The sequence below is a fragment of the Lissotriton helveticus genome, chromosome 6 (genome assembly GCF_964261635.1).
Source record: "Lissotriton helveticus chromosome 6, aLisHel1.1, whole genome shotgun sequence".
In the NCBI taxonomy this organism is placed as follows: Eukaryota; Metazoa; Chordata; class Amphibia; order Caudata; family Salamandridae; genus Lissotriton; species Lissotriton helveticus.
This window is the reverse complement of record NC_136067.1, coordinates 8491866-8508765: the sequence shown is the minus strand read 5'-3', so window position 1 is coordinate 8508765 and position 16900 is coordinate 8491866. Positions and strand designations below refer to the sequence as shown.

General features: G+C 46.8%; 1 protein-coding gene across 4 annotated transcripts in view; it reads right to left on the bottom strand.

Moving 5' to 3' along the window:
- Positions 1 to 16900, bottom strand: part of LOC144762126 (phosphofurin acidic cluster sorting protein 2-like) — a 642794-nt gene that overhangs the window by 36314 nt on the left and 589580 nt on the right. For all 4 annotated transcript variants that reach the window (XM_078647259.1, XM_078647257.1, XM_078647258.1 and 1 more), the window contains 2 exons: positions 14566 to 14608; positions 13397 to 13538 (listed from right to left, as the gene is read on the bottom strand). In XM_078647259.1, the coding sequence (XP_078503385.1) occupies positions 13397 to 13538; positions 14566 to 14608 (185 nt within the window). The remainder of the gene's footprint in view (positions 1 to 13396; positions 13539 to 14565; positions 14609 to 16900) is intronic.

Sequence of the window (16900 nt, the reverse complement as noted above, 5' to 3'; positions counted from 1 at the left end):
AGAAAATGAACTAGCCCCTAGGGAATAGTAAGGTCAATTCCTTCCTAAATTCCAGCAGACAGCTCGCCGCCCTGAGGTAGCCCATTCCACAATTGTGCAGCTGCCACACTGAAAGCCCTGCCTCCCATTCTACACCGTTTAAATCTAGGGACCTGGACTAGGCCAGTGTTAGCAGACCGCAGTTGCCTAGGGGGCTCGTACCAATTAAATTTGTCCTGCAGTGGTAGAGGACCCTGTCCATGAACCGCCCTAAAGACGATGCAGAGTGATTTAAAACTGACCCGTTCTTTGATTGGTAACCAGTGAAGGTCTCTCAGTGTTAAGGATGTTGAGGAGCTCCATGGTCTATTAAGAGCCACCTTGGCTGCCGCCGACTGCACCCTTTGGAGCCCCTGAAAGAGTACTTAGGGGCACCCAGGTACAGGGCGTTGCAATAATCCAGCCTGCTCAACACCAAGCTCCTCACTACCAAGGCTCGTGAGGCGCATGGTAATAGCGGGAGGATCTTTCTCAGCATGCAAATTAGTTTAAAGCCAACTTGGATGGTTTTGTTGGCCTGTGACACCATTTGAAGGTTGGCGTCCATTTGCACTCCTAAATTACGCACGGTGTTGGTCAGATTCAGAGAGTCTTCTTCCGGGGTAAGCCTAAATTCTGACATGGGGTGCTTTAAGATTTTTGCAGCTGAGCAGTACATCACCTCCGTTTTCCCTCCATTTGGTTGGAGCGAGTTGGCCCTGAGCCAGCCCGCCGTTTTCCGCATGCACTCCTGGAAGGCCTCTACTGAGGTCTCTTGCTTGCCCTCCAGGGAAAAAAATCAATAGAGTATCGTCCGCGTAGTTTATAACGCTGATACCAAAGGATTTAATGATGGACAAAAGGGGTTTCAGGTACACATTAAAAAGAATGGGACTAACTGAAGACCCCTGTGGGACCCCATGCGGGACGGGAGAAGCTTCTGATGCAAACTGGCCTAGGGTCACCATCTGTTGGCGGTCTTGGAGGTACGACTGTAGCCACTCAAAGGCTCTTCCTCGCACTCCATTGTTCCACAATCTTTGCAGCAGTACTGCATGACTCACAGTGTCGAAAGCCGCTGACATATCTAGAAGGACAAGAATCAACGCGTCCCCTCTGAGGGCGCGCAGTCGAAGATTGTCCATCACTGTGGTCAATGCCGTTTCCGTCCCGTGTGCAGGTCGGAACCCAAATTAGAATGCATCCAGCAGACGATTATCCTCTAGATGCTTAGAAAGGGTTCTACTGACTGTCTTTTCCAGGATCTTTATTGGGAACGGGAGGAGGGAAATCGGCCTGAAGCTGGCAGGTAATGTGGGATCCAGCGACGGCTTCTTTAGCAGCGGAGAGACCATCGCTTGCTTCCATGTGGCCGGCACTATGCCTTCTTCCAGGGATTGATTGCAGATACTAAGAAGGTGAGGATATAATATTTTACCAAATTGTTTCCAGTATCTGTGGGGAATAGGATCAGCCGGGGATCCTGAAGTAACACTAAGAGCCATATTAACAAAGGAATCCTATGTAAATAGTTGGAACGAGGTTAATAAAGAGTTAGCATTCAACTCGATACTTGGCTCCTTCTGTTCAGTGTCTAAAGGCTGGATATTATGGGGGACTAAGTTCCCGACAATATTATACATTTTCTCCTGAAAATAGCCTGAGATGTCATCACAGAGCTGTTGTGAAGCAACTGTCTTGTTGCATTGGCTGGGGGGCAGGGTGATGTCCTTATAGATTTTAAAAAGAGTTTTAGTGCTATTCGTGGAGTTCAGGATCGTGGTGGCATAGAAATTGGCTTTTGTTTTAGCAATTGCTGTTTTATATTGGAGTTGGGCTAGCTTAAAAAGATTTCTATCTACATCTTTGTACTGTCTCCTCCAGCTCCTTTCTGCCTTTCTGTTCAGACGGCGGAGTTCTTTTAACTCCGCAATATACCAGGGAGCTGAATTCTTATCCTTATTATTAATTTTGCACCTTGGAAGTAGGCGATCTAAATTCCTAACCATGGTGCTGCAGTACTTTTGGTAGCTCTTCTCCACCGAATCAGTGGAGGTCAGATAATCATTTTCTTCGATCAGGGCTAACGCCATATCCCTATCCAATTTAGCCCACCTCCTATCCAGTCTGTATGTGCTAACGGTCCTTACTCCTTCCCGTTGAGCCCCTACCTTAGTTGTAAAAAGGACCAGATGGTGATCAGTCCAGGTTTGGGGTAGGATATCTTTTACCAGTGTTTCATCCTCACTAGCAAATACTAAATCTAGTGTATGCCCCCTTGATAAGTGCTCTGATGTATTAACTGTTGCAAATTCAATTTCGCACACGTCAGTTGTAAATCTCTCAGATGCTTCTCCAGATTTCCAGTTTCCCAGAGATTAAAATCCCCAGTATAATTACTCTTTTGTGAGACAGAGCAAAGTTCGTAATGCTCTCATATAGGCACTGGTAATTTTTGCATTGGCCCGGGGGGCTGTAACACACTATGCCTGAGAGTAAGTTCCCCTTAGTTCCTTGTAAAGTGAATCCCATCAACTCAATTCCACTAATTTCATCCAGCGCTAGGGGAACACAATTCCATTCCTCCTTAAAAATTACCCCCACGCCTCCCCCTCTGCCCGTCAATCTTGGGTTATACCAGGACTTATAACCAAGTGGGCATGCTAAACCTAATTCAACTGCCGAGTTATTGTTAGTCCAGGTCTCCGTTAAAAACAACATATCGAGATCCGAGTCTTCAACCGCACAAGAAATCTCAAAGTGGTGTTTAATGAGTGACCTACAATTAATTAAGCCGCAGTTTAGATGCCTGCCTTTACCTATAGTCGTGTTCATCGGCGTGAACTTCTGATTACTTTCATTGTTCAGTGCAAGAGACAGGTGCTGAGAGACTGCACAAGTCAAAAGTAGTTGTGTTTTCTTGGTGACAGTTCTAGCTGCATTACTAGCCTCAGTGCTAACCATCTCCTTGCACAACTACCAGTCTGGCTTCAGATACCTCTACATTTCAACTTCTGGCCCACAGATGAAGGTGACCCCTGCCTCCTGATATTGTGGGACCTCTCCGTCACCTCTGACTCAGTGGACCATCCCACTCTTGCGTACACCTGGGATTCACCCACAATGTCCTCCACTGGATCACTAACTAAATTTACAGTCAACATCAGTTTGTCCACCTGGGCCCCTCCAGGTCACAAAAGATCCCATCACCTGTGGAGTAGGTCTGGGCGGTAAATTCCGTTCCGTTTGTGGAATTTGCGGAATTTGGGTAATTTCGCGTTCCGCAGAGAGCGCGAAATTGCACAAAACTCTGCGTTCCGCGGCTTAGCGAAATGTTTTGCTTGTTCGCGTTCTCAAATGCGTGTTCGCGTGATATTTCCCCCCGAGCATGCAAACAGCAATTGCGAACAGTAAAAAAGCATCGCGAACAAGCAATTCCGCGTGTTCGCGGAATTTCTGCGTGTCCGCAGAGATTTTTTACCATTTCGCGGAGATTTGCGTAACGCGATTATGCTAATTCTGCCCACCCTTACTGTGGAGTCCTCCAGAGTTCCTTAATGCCCCCTCTCTTCTTAACCCTCTACATGGAACACCTTGAGGCTCTACTCACAGAAAAGAATATCAAGATTCACTAACATGCCGATGACTCACAGCTCTGCGTGAAAGTCTCCTCTCCTTCAGACATCCAACGCCTCAAACACTGTCTGTATATCATCCCGACCTGGACGTCCAGCGCCTTCCTGAAGCTCAATCCAACCAGGACAGAATTCCTGTTCCTTGCTAAGAGCAATGAACAAGAAACAGTACAAACCTGACTCAATCACATGCATCCCGATGGCTTCGAATACCAACTATCCCCAATGCCAAGTCACTTAGGGGCATATAAACAATGGCCTAATCTTCGCTTTTTTGGCTTAAAAAGCCAAAAAAGCGGAGATAAAAATATCGCTCTATTTACAAGAGGGTGCTAACATACATAATCACATGTTAGCACCCTTTTGCACTACCGCCTACCTTTGCATCTCTAATGAGATGCAAAGTGGGCGTTCCTGACATACACTACATGTCAGGACATCAATAGCGTGGCTTGGCGCTATCAGCAGGGATGCCCTAGCATTTTAGCAGACTTTAGTTTTTGGAGAAAACTGCTGTTTTCTCCAAAAACGAACTAACGTCTGCTAAATTCTTGACTTAGCCACCCTTAACACAGGGGGTGGATTGTGTGGATACGACCCTGTGGGTCGTATCAGCAAGGTTATCGCCCTTTTGCAGGGAACATCGCTGGAAAACCAGCGATGTTCCCTGGAAAAGGGAGATAACCTTGCTATCTGTCGAATTTTTATCGCCCTGGAGTAATGCGTTGTTAATTACGCGCTACCAGGGCGATAAAAAGCAGAGATAGCCTGCGATAATCTAATTATCGCTATGCATGGCCAGCGATAATTATCGCTGGCCGTTGCTAATATGCCCCTTAGATTCACATTTGATGCCAACTTCACCTTCAAGAAACATATCGCCAAAAAACACACTAACGGTGGCCTGGTACCTGCTCCTTCGTCTAAAGAAAGTGAAAGCATTTCTTCCAGAAAGTGACTATAAAAGTGCTGTTGAAGCCCTTGTACATTTGCATGTGGGTGGTGGTAATGCCTCACTCCATAGCCTCCTAGACTCAACTCAACACCCATTAGGGGCGTCCTACAAGCCACAGCACATCTCACCCTGGAGAAATACGATCACAACAGCTCATCCAGATTTGCTCCCCTTGCCGGTCTTCACCATCTTCAAAACTCGTCGCATTATCTACAAAGGCATCTTACTTGCAGACAAGCTCATCATTTCTGGTGGTCCTCTGCACAACCGCAGCCAGGACACCATCTGAGTGCAGACTACGAAGGGTAAGAAAGAAAAAAACACAATACAGCAGGCCCTTTTCGCCTGTGCACCCAGGATCTGGAACAGTATCCTTGTATCCATCAGGACCAACCCAACACTGTTTCAGTTTAGGAAAGTGTTGAAGGCTCACCTCTTAAGAGCACTACATCACGTTATATTAATCAGCCACAACTCATCTTTCTCTTCTATTACTCACTGACTTCATTGACAGGGCAGGAGCCGTGCTGCCGCTCTGCCATAGCAAAAATCATTGTAAAAGTCGGCCCTGGGGGGTGATGGGCCCCAGGGCCATCAAGGGCTCCAGGAGGGGGGCCACGCGGCCCCCTTTCTTTATATTTAAAGTCTCGGGAAGGTGGTGGCCCCCGGGCACGGCCGCCCCACCCTAATGTATTGATATCCCGGGGAGGTGGTGGTCCCCGTGGCTTGAGGGGGGTGGGCAGCGATGCCACCCCACCCTTATTTTAATTATGGTCTGGGGAAGTGGCATTCCCCGGAGCTGCGGGTGGGCGGCATGCCCCCCACACATAAATCATAGAGCCAGAGGACGTGTCGGTCCCCAGGGCTGTGGGGACCCCCACACCAAATAGTATTGCCCCCGGGACCTGGCCCGCCTGGGGGCTTTTTAACAAACGAAGCACTGAAGACCACACTTCATTTTTTTTTGGTATAATTTTGTCCGGATTTGCGTAACCCAGCAAGAATTCGGCCAAAGTTATTTACAAATATGCTTTTTTTGGCCTTTGGGGTCCTTGTGGGACCCCCTGAGCAGGCCTTTTCTTGTTTTTCACCTTTTTTTTACTCTTTTCTTGTGGCTCGGTTACCGAGTCACAAGATGGCTGCCAACACTTACTGGTTTGGAGTGTTGGCAGCCAATCAGAGTGAAGCTCATGCCCAGGAGGAGTCGCGATTCCTCCTACGTGCTCAGAAAACAAAGGTTTTATTTTTTTAATTGCTTTGCAACTACTGAACGAATTTAAATCATTTAAAAAAAGGGGCTCTTCCTGAACCAAGGGCTACCTTTTTGCCAAATTTGGTGTAATCCCGTTCAGCAGTTCGGGCTGTAGCTTTGTCTAAAGTTCCTAGGGAAATTAACACGGGGAAAACGCGTTTTGGGACCCCTATTATTTTTCGGCCCCCGCTTGATGAATCACCCCGAACCTTTCAAGACAGGAGCTGACCAGAGCGGCCCATCTTTCTTGAAAATGTCACGAAGATTCGTCAAACGGCGCCAAAGTTATTGGCAAAACAAAAAACAAATTTCCTATGGAAAATAGGTTCGAACTATAACTACCTACTGGCGACCGCCAGTAGGTAATATAAAAATATATATATTACCTACTGACGGTCGCCAGTAGGTAGTTATAGTTAGGACCTTGTTTCTATTCAAAAAGTGTTTTTTCATTTGCCAATATCTTCTGCGCAGTTAGACGAATCTTCGCAATATTTTCAAAACTAATGGGCTGCTTGGTTAGCTCCTGTCTTGAAAGTTTTGGTGTGATTAGTCAAGTGTGGGCCAAGAAAAAAGGGGATCCCAAAACATGTTTTCTCTATGTTCATTTCCATAGGAAATTTTAGACACGGCTACAGCCCGAACTGCTGAACGGAATTACAGTAAATTTGGCAAAAAGGTAGCTTTTGGTCCTGAAAGCACTCTTTTGTTTAGATGGTGTAAATCCGTTCAGTAGTTTTTGAGAAACTTAAACATTTACAGATATCGATATTTGAGAATTGTGAGATCTGATTGGCTGAACCCTCCCGATCTCGAGCTTGTTTCCGATTATCTGACAACACTTCAACCTAGGAAGTATTGGCAGCCATCTTGTGACTCGGTTGAAACAAGTCGCAAGAAAAAAGGTAAAAAAAGAAGAAAAGAGGCAGGGTAGGAACACTCTTGACCCCCTAGGACTGCTCAGGGGGTGCCACAGGGATCTCAAAGGACAAAAAAATATTTTTGGCGGGTGAATACGTGAGCCCGCCAGATCATGAGACTCTGATTGGCTGTTAACAGTTCAAACCAGAAATTGTTGTCTGCCATCTTGGGACTCAGTTGAACCGAGTCACAAGAAAAAAGGTGAAAAAAGAAGAAAAGGGACAGGTTAGGGACACTTTGAACCCTAGGCCTGCTCAGAGGGTGCCACAGGGACCCTGAAGGTCAAAAAAAGCATTTTTAAAAATATTTTCAGGCAGGAGTTGAGAAGGGTCAGCAAATCCCGATGAAAAAAGAAAAAAAAAAAAAGAAGAGTGGTGTCACACGCTTTGTTTAATTAAGCCCCCGGGTGGGCAAGGTCGCAAGAGTAATGTTCAGTTACGATGGGGGGGGGGGCTACTTCTGTCACGGGGACCGCCACCTCCCTGGGGCAAATATAATGCTATGCGGGGGTCACGTGGCCCCTCCTCCGCCCCAGAGAGCACCACCTCCCGAGGGCTATACGTAAAATTTAAGTGTGGAGGGGCTCAAGCCTCCCCGACACTGTCCTGGGTGGGGACCACGATTTTCCCGGGGCTTTAAATTTGACCTGGGGATCGCCAGCCTCGAGGACCAGTTGCAACAATGTCCTGCCCTGCCATAGCAAACTCCTGTTTCGCTTTATGGCAGCGAGAGGAGGAAATTTTCTCTCATGATAAGCAATGCCTGCTCCTGCAGGAGGCGGGGAGTCGGCAGGGACCGCGGGGGCATTTGGGCTCCCCCAGCGGTTCCCAAACATTGTGGCCAGGCCCCCGGGACCTGGCTATAACCCAGAACTCACCCGGGACTAAAATGGCCCGGGTGAGTTCTGGGTTATAGAGTGGCTCTAAAAAGAGCCCTTGTTTTTATTATGACTATGTTGGAGCTACATGTAAGTGCGGATGAGGGTGTTGGGAAACACTCTATACCCTTGATCTGTGAAGTGTACTCCATCACTTCTGTAGATGTGATCCATATCAGAACGTAGACTGTTGTTATAGATGGACCCCAATCTATGATCTTAGAGGTGAGCAGAAACATCTTTATAGACATTCTTCCTAGCTTTCTCAATCTGTGGACAGAATTGATTTGACCACTTCCATTTCTGTCTTTGGCATATATTAGAATATACAAAGACCGTTCGCAGGCAAAAGCAACATCAACTGTGCAAAGGTATCCTTCATTAGCATTTCCAGCCCATCCCCGGTCAATGTGCCTAGGTCATTGCCACCACAGTGCACAATCTTGAGGTCAGGGGGTTGGAGATGCAAAAAGGTTTTAATCAAAGGCATCAATTGGTGTCACTTTAAGTCTCTCTGTGCAATCCATTTAATATTCACATTTTGCAAACCTTGGTCTTTGCCAATACCTCTGCATTCAGCATACCTTTTGCACCAGGAAACATAGAGGTGCCCTACAATCCATACTGTAAGCATTTTGAAGGGATGTCTGGAAGGAATCAAAAGACGTGTGTAGCTGACGTAGTCCATGGGTAGAATGAGGGATATGTAAAAAGGTGAAGATATCCGGACCTTCGACTCTATTCATTCCAATCGATCCAGAACAATCTTAGGGTCCGCTTGGACTGTTTCCTCTGCTCCTCCCCCTTTTTGCCCAAGATACAGGAAACCGAAAATCTGGGTAGGGTCCTGTCCGACCATGACGCCTACACGATCACATTGACGCGGCAACCACGCAAGCCTCCGCTCCCCACTTGGCGCCTGCCCAAAGAATGTTCAAAAAGTGCTGGGATGCACACCATTCTCTTTTATATTCATCTTGGGATACCCAGGGTCTCTGGAAAGTTCCTTAAAGGCACGGTATCCCTTTTCCAGACACATAATGGCAGCCTATGGGGGCTTGTCTGTCCATCCCTTCCTCTCTATCATTCCAAGGATTTTGTGAAGGGGAAGTTTCTCTTTGTGTGAAATTTAGCAGATTGTGTTCAATGTGATATTGGTGGAATATCCTTTGCTTTTCTAGTTGAAGTACTGGACAGTGTAGCCTTGTAGGTATAGGCTGCATTAACAACCCCCCTCTCTTTTTTGTCTCCCACGTTCTCAGATCAACCGACTGAGCAATCTAATTAATCAATCAATTTAAGTAAGCCCCGTTCATCTCAAAGAGAGCGCGCGACCACGCATGTACCTTTACCTAAATTCAATTGAATAGGCACAAAAGCGCGTTAGTTCACGGTTACCAACCCAATCAAACTATGAACAAAGTGCATGTCTCAAAGTTTATATGCCACTGGGAGCACTAAGGGCCAGATGTAGGTACATTTTATTTTACCACCTCTTAAATACCGCATCATACCGACTCGGTATTTCAGAAGTGGTAAAATAAAAGTACCGAGATGTAGGTAAATGCAGATGTGCAATTACCGAATCGGAAACAGTCGGTATTTTCCGATGCGGTAAATACCGACCAGTTAATGCCCATTCATTCCTATGGGCTTTGAAGCCCATAGGATTGATTGGCCATTTACCGGTCGGTATTTACCGCATCGGAAAATACCGACTGTCACAAGGGTGCAGGGGGTGTCACTTTGACACACTCTGGCACCCCCAAAAGAGGCTCGGGTGCCATGTGGCAGGCATACCTGCCCTAAGGGCAGGTCTGCCTGTCATATGGCATAGGTGTGCATGCACACATGTGCATGCACACCAGAATCGGTATTTTACCATCAAATAGTATTTGATGGTAAAATACCGATTTTGTACTGCTTGTGGGACTCAGAAGAGTCCCACCTACATACCAATTTTTCGGAATCCGTAATGATACCGACTCGGTATTTTACATACTCGGTAAATTTACCTATCGGTAAATTTACCGAGTCTGTAAAATACAGGGCCCTACATGTCAAATTGCTTTTACCGGTCGGTAATGGCCGAATTTGGCCGTTACCACCCGGTAAACGCCTACCTACATCTGGCCCTTAATCACTATGCTAAGAATTTATTTGTGTAGGGACATAGTACTAAAATTACCCCATTCTCTAATATTGTTTCAGAAAAGCTCACCATGTCCTGATGATGATCTTAAATTATCTAGATCGAAACGCCGTCGACCCAACCAAGGAAATTCCCCCGCCTTACTGTATATATTTTTTGTGGAATACATCCTTGTTTGTGTGACATTTGAATATAGTTTTATTGTAATTTTTCACTCAGTCACCCTATGCACTTTGTCACCAATGTGAGAACCTGAAACATATGTCTTCAAAAAACAAAATAAAGTATCTTTTTATATGTTACCCTACAGAAAAGCCTTTCTCCCAAGATTGATTCAAATAACATAACTATACCTTACTACTCAAGGACGTTTTTAGGCCACCAGAAACCATTGTTTTTTCTAAAAAATACAAGGATAACTTGAGCCCGGTCAGTCTTGAGCTTCTTGAGAACTCTGGGCAGGAGTGGTATGGGCGGAAAGGCATACAGGAGGCCTGTATGCCTCCACTCGAGATGAAAAGCGTCTGAAAATCTGCTGGGTTTGGACCAAGTACCCAAAAGGACGTCCGTGAGGGCATCATGGAATGGAGCAGGGGTTCAGATGTGGAGGCTCACGGTTGCAGCACCTCTGTCAAGATGTTAGTCTTGACTGCCACCGAGGGTAGCTGAAGATCAAGGACCTCAGCTGCCCTGCTTACCACCACTACACAGGAAGCTTCCTCCTCCGAAACCACTGTAGAGGGAGAAAGCAAGCCAGCATCTGGAGACGTATCCAGGCCACTGCCTTCACCTAGTTCCTCACACCAGTCCATAGTTTGCTCTTTTTCACAGAGGTGGTATCCTAAGCACAACTTTGGGCCATGGTCGTGCTTCAAACAGCTCAGACAGACGAGGTACGGGTCCATTACCGAAAGCAGACAGCGATAGGCTCTGCAGGGTTAGAATCCAGACTTGCGCAATGACACCCTCAACACACTGGGAGGTAAAACCTCAAAACAGTTGACAAAACATTGAAAAAATGAAGTCAAAGACTGACGGAGGGGTAGCTCTTGATTCAGATCAGCTATGGCTGGTGCGGAAGAAAAGAACTGACGTTAGCGTACCTGGGTGGCACATACATAGGTACCGCAACACCACTTCCAGGGAGGACTAAACCTAAGACGGATGCAGAGCCGATCGACACACCTACCGGCGAGCAGGAGTCCGGCTCACGAAAAACATTCCGAATCCAGTCTGACGCCTGGGGAAATTCTAAGGTAAGAAATCTGTGGCTAGAAGTCTCTATCAGATTATGAAATTATGTTTCATTTTGAATGTGAAGTGTTTTTAGATGGAGCATTTTTGTTTCCTTTTTATTGCATGTAACCGTTTTGCAGTGATTGTTGCTGTGCACACTAGACAATTACATCTTTAATCAAAAAAGAAGTAGGTTGAGGAGCTACGCAACGATCCAAGATGGCCGCGTAAGCTCCCGGCTCCGTCGACCTCCGCCGGCGGCTCGTATATCCTGCTACTTATCCTGTACCACCACCGGGCGCTGAATGCGTGAAGTCTGCCTGACACCGTTGGTGCACTCCCGGTTTTCCTAACTGCTTGGGTGACAGAGTTCTGTCGAGTTTTGTTTTGGGCCTACTCCAGGGCTGCTGCCAGGACCTCGATTTCCTGCCCGCCCGGGTTGCAATCGAACAACAGCGGCTGTGAGTCCGGGGTCTAGTCCGGTCCCCCAACTTACTTTGCATCGCACTCCAGTCCTTAATTGGTGACGAGGATACGTTATCGTGACGGACGGCGATCATCCTGAACCGCGGTCCGGGGACGCTGCCCAGAGACCTTGCTGGGGAGATGGGGTCGAAGGGCTGTCCCCCGCGGCTGAAGACGGTGTAGTGTTTGCCAGTGGTGAGAGCGCCCGCAGTTTGCATCTGCTCCGTGTGTGCCTAGAGCCTCGGAAGTGAGTCCGGGGCTCGAGTCCTGCTTCGTCCCTGTGGCCCGGGGGATGGAGGGGACGGATGGCGCACCATTGTTGGGGTCCATCATGGCCGCCATAGGGGCGCTCCGTACCCGGCTTACCGTCACGTACGACCGACTCGCGGAGAAGCTGGAAAACATTTGCCTGAGACCGGACGACGACCCTGTGACATGTGTCCGACATCCTTTGATTCCGGTGGAGGATTTGACCCATCGTTCTGAGGTTCCCGAGCGGCGGCCTGCCTTGGCTCATTTGGATTCTTTTGGCCCGATTCATGCTGCACCCGCAAATACCAATGGTTTTTCCAACGTGCTCCCTGCCTGGCGGACCTTCGCTGCCTATGGTCCTGGTTGCAGTAGAACATCCTTCCGAGACTATTGGAGCAATCGGCATTACTGTTCCATCTTGCCCTGCTGGTTCTGTGGACGCCGCCATTTTGTGCCTGGTCTTTGTTCGGATTTCGCTGCCCCACACCTCCGTGGACATCTTGACTGTCTCCTGCCTCTCGTGCTTCGGAGGACATGGGGCTATTCGTGGAGTCGCACTGGCCAGGGCTGACTTCATCTGGTATCCTGCTTTGACACGTCACCACTGCCTCGAACGGACTGCTGTCTTTTTCCCTCGTAATTGTTGTCACTTGGCGACAGGTGTCTTAATGCGGATTTGAACTTGCCTGTGCTCTCAACGGGAGGTGGGTGGTCTTGGTTGATGTCCTCCCCAGCTGGACGCTTGATTCTTGCATCTAATGGTTGGTTGATATGCTTGGGGGAGGTAGCCAATGGCGGAGGGTAAGGGTGTCCGGGAGTGTGTTTGTCGCTCTCCTCCTCCACTTTATATTTTCCCTTCTGTGGGGCAGTTCCTGGGCGACAGGCACGCTGTTAGTGGGGTTGGCCGTAGCCATTAAGGGTGTGCAGGGTGGGGGGTGTGGGGAGGGTTTGTTGTTTTAGTTTGTTTTGTTCTATGGTCCTTTTCTCTTTTCTGTCTGTTCTTGGAGGGTACTCTATCTCTCCAGTAGGGTTGGCGGTTTCTTTTAACTCTTCTCCTTTTTCTATCGGGCGTCTCCACTTGCCTAAGCCTTTCTGTCATTAGAGGGTGGGTTTTTAAGATGGTTCTCTGCTACATTGCTTGCTGCCGTATCGCCTGTTGCTCTGTGGCTGCCTCGGCGACCATATTGTTCGCATTGCTGTGTGGGTTCTCACCTGATTTTGATTGCTTTGCGGGGTACGTCCCCCCTCATCTCTTCTTTTTACACCGAATGGTGTGACGTCTTTGAGATAGCCGCCTCCACTTCTTCATAATACTTAAAAAACGAAAACCTAATGTATCCTCTTGCCCTGGGGTGCCCATAGCCACGTGTGGTGGTCGTGCTGTTTATCCTTTTTCATTGATTTTTGTCCGACTCATGGTTTCTTTGATTTGATTGCGGCCGGCCCTTGTGGTTGTGGGCCTGCGCATGTACCAACTTGCATGTTTCAATAAAGGTTTAAAAAAAAAAAAAAAAAAAAAGAAGTACGTTTTTCATTTGAAGTTTGTTTCTGTTCTGCTGTTTGGTTAAGTAAAAATGACCAATAAATAAACAGAAGGTAATTATATACAAAGTAAAGCAAGAGAATGTCTTACCTCACTGTGCTGAGCCCACTGCTCACGGAAGGAGAAGGGGGCGGCGTGCCAAAGGCCTCCTTGGAGTAGGTGGACCCTCCTGTTAAGCTAGCTGCGGAACTCAGTAACGATGGACTGTAGACACTTGCGTCATCAGAGTCCACTAAGGGGGAACAAGAGAGAAAAGAGGGACAGACAGTGGTGTAAGGCAGAGGGGTCCTGAGATGGTGCACTTGAGTACACACAGCAGACATGTGTCAACAATAAAGAGGCACATTCTCACATACTGGTACTTTGATTTACAAGTGCAGCCAAGGACCATCTTTAACGCTCTGCTGGCAGTTCCAAAGAGTGGGCGGGGCCGCGTCGGCCGTTGAACATTCGCATCACCAGCCAGGTAGTGCTCCGAACGTTCAGCGGCCGACGACAGCAGCTATGAAGTTAGATCTTCTAGATCACTCGCACAATGACAGTCTCTGGAGACACAGGTGCGGACGTCAGCCATGGATTTTACATGATAGGCTCAAACTCTTCACTTTAATACAAGACAAGTATTGCCCTCAATCGAGACGTTTAGGGCATATTTATCAAAGGGACGCATCGCTTTTGCACCATGCATGGGGTTCAGAAACGACGCATCGCTTAAGATGTGATTTGTCAAGCCGCCCAAGGACCCCTTTTGTGGCCCTGACTGGCTTGATAAATCCACAGTAACACAGCACAAATCGCTGCGCGGCGTTACTCTGCTCCAAACAGGCATTCAGTGGGTGGAGCGTGCGTGTTCCCATGTAAAACCCATGGATTTTGACGTATTCTCAGATTTACCATACGTGGTAGACCTGGGAATGCGTCAAAAAAACTACGGCTCCCCAGACGAGGTGTAACGAGGAGAAATATGTTTATTTCTCCTTGTTTTTTCGTCTTTCTATGTGACGAAATAGCCTCAAGGGGTTGTTTTTGTGCAGGAAGGTACCCCTTCCTGCACAAAAACAATCCTGATAACAATGCAAACACCCTTGCATCATGGAGCAAGGGTGCCTACGTGGGTGCAAGGCAGCACATTGTCCTCCTGGGCAGGGTAAAGGCAGGAATACGCCGTAAATTGATCAGTGGTAATACAATGATAAATCTGCCCCTCGGTATAATTAGTTCATAAAAAGACTCCAACAAAGATACATAGACAGAAGTACCTGAAGCACTGAACGATTGTTCTACGATTCCCACCTTCACTACCTGAAAAAGTACAACATAAAATTAACCAGAAAGACATTATGAAGAGAAACAATGATTTTTGCACGTAGGAAAAAAATAATCATTGTAGCAACAGACTGGCTTGTTTTAATGGATTAAAACTGGAAAATGTTGTCTTATAAAATGTATTATATACTTTTCACAAAAGTACACAAGATTACTCTTCTTAAATTCTATCACATGCAAATGCCATGAGCTAGCTATAATCTATAACTCCCTTTCGCAGGGCACACACATATAGGGGTCGATTCCGATTTGGAAAAAAACGCTCCGAATAGCCGTTCGGAGCGTTTTTCCCGTACGAATCGTACCCTGCAACGTCCCTCGTATGTACGATGAAATACGATTCGTTCCAGGAGCTGGATTCCGTACGAATCGTACAGAGACCGTACGACTCAAATCCCCGTACGAATCTCCCCCGGAACCTGCTGTACGCGACATCCGTATGGTTCGTGGCGGGTTTTTCCGACCCAGCAAGTACGATTCGTGTCGGGTATGCACCGTACGACCTTTTTTCTACGGGAGCTGAAAACAGTCGTAAAAGCAGAGTTCGCCTCGAAACAGGTACGGAACACCCCCCCCCCCCACCGGGTACAGTGCGTACACCCCATGATCGCAGGGGTACTGTGCGTACCCCTGCGATCATGGGGTGTACGCACCGTACCCCGCGATCATGGGGTGTACGGACCGTACCCCATGTTCTCTGAGTGTACAGTGCGTACACCCTGCGATCGCAGGGGTACGGACCGTACCCCCGCGATCATGGGGTGTACGGACCATACGGAGTGTATGTGATTGTGTGCTTTACCGTACGAATCGCCCTTACCTGACATAGACCGTACGAATCGCGTCCTCATACCCCGGTCCGGATCGTACTCGTCTGGTCGTACGGCATTTTCACGAATCGTACGGACGTTTTTTTTCCCGAATCGGAATCGACCCCTCAGTATACTACTCCTAAACTGAGAAAAATTCTAACTTTAAGACTTTCAGTATTCACAGAAGGCATTTAGGAGTCCTAAAGTTAGGACTCCTAACTTCTGTGAATACCGAAATGAGTAAGTGCCTTCTGTGAATACCAAAATGAGTAAGTGCCATGAGCTAGCTATAATCTATAACTCCCTTTCGCAAGGCACACACCTATAGGGGTTGATTCCGATTCGGAAAAAAACGCTCCGAATAGCCGTTCGGAGTGTTTTTCCCGTACGAATCGTACCCTGCAACGTCCCCCGTATGTACGATGAAGTACGATTCGTACCCCCGCAATCATGGGGTGTACGGACCATACGGAGTATATGTGATTGTGTGCTTTACCGTACGAATCGCCCTTACCTGACATAGACCGTACGAATCGCGTCCTCATACCCCGGTCCGGATCGTACTCGTCGGGTCGTACGGCATTTTTACGATTCGTACGGAGAGGGCTCCGGATACGAATCGTACGGACGTTTTTTTCCCGAATCGGAATCGACCCCTCAGTATACTACTCTAAACTGAGAAAAATACTAACTTTAAGACTTTCAGTATTCACAGAAGGCATTTAGGAGTCCTAAAGTTAGGACTCCTAACTTCTGTGAATACCGAAATGAGTAAGTACCTTCTGTGAATACCAAAATGAGTAAGTGCCTTCTGTAAATACAAAAATGGTAGTAAGTTTAGGATTTTGTCTTAAGTTTGTTCTGTGAATCGGGCCCAGCATCGCTTCTCAACTTCACACTCCAGCATTCATGATATCCTTTCCCCAGATACACATCATTGTGTGAGCATACTCCAACCGGGCACATTCTTCATTCATGGAGTAAGTTACTCACTTTTGTAATATTTGTGATCTTAGCGCTTTAGCCCATATCCCCGTCTTTTGTAGGCCTAGGAAAACTTTTATGAAAAAGTACAAGGCAGACACGCCTGGATGAGATGTGTCTTTAGTGTATATAAACAGGGAGTTTAAAAACACACAGTGCTTACAAAACAATTTAATTGTAATTAAGTTAATATTTGTTGAGTGTTGAGTATTGGTAATTAAATTATTGTTAATTATTAATTGGTAATACATGTTTAATACATCTTTTTTTAATGAATTGTTTATTAATTATGAATTGCTAATTAAATTTGATTGTTTAAAATGTATTTGTGTTAATCAATAAATTATTGTTAATTATTAATTGCTAATTATTGTTTTTTGGTATTGATTTTCTTATGTTTTATTTTATTATTTGTTAAGAATTTTCTAATAATTATAATTTAATTGTATGTATTTCTTTTAATTGTTAATTA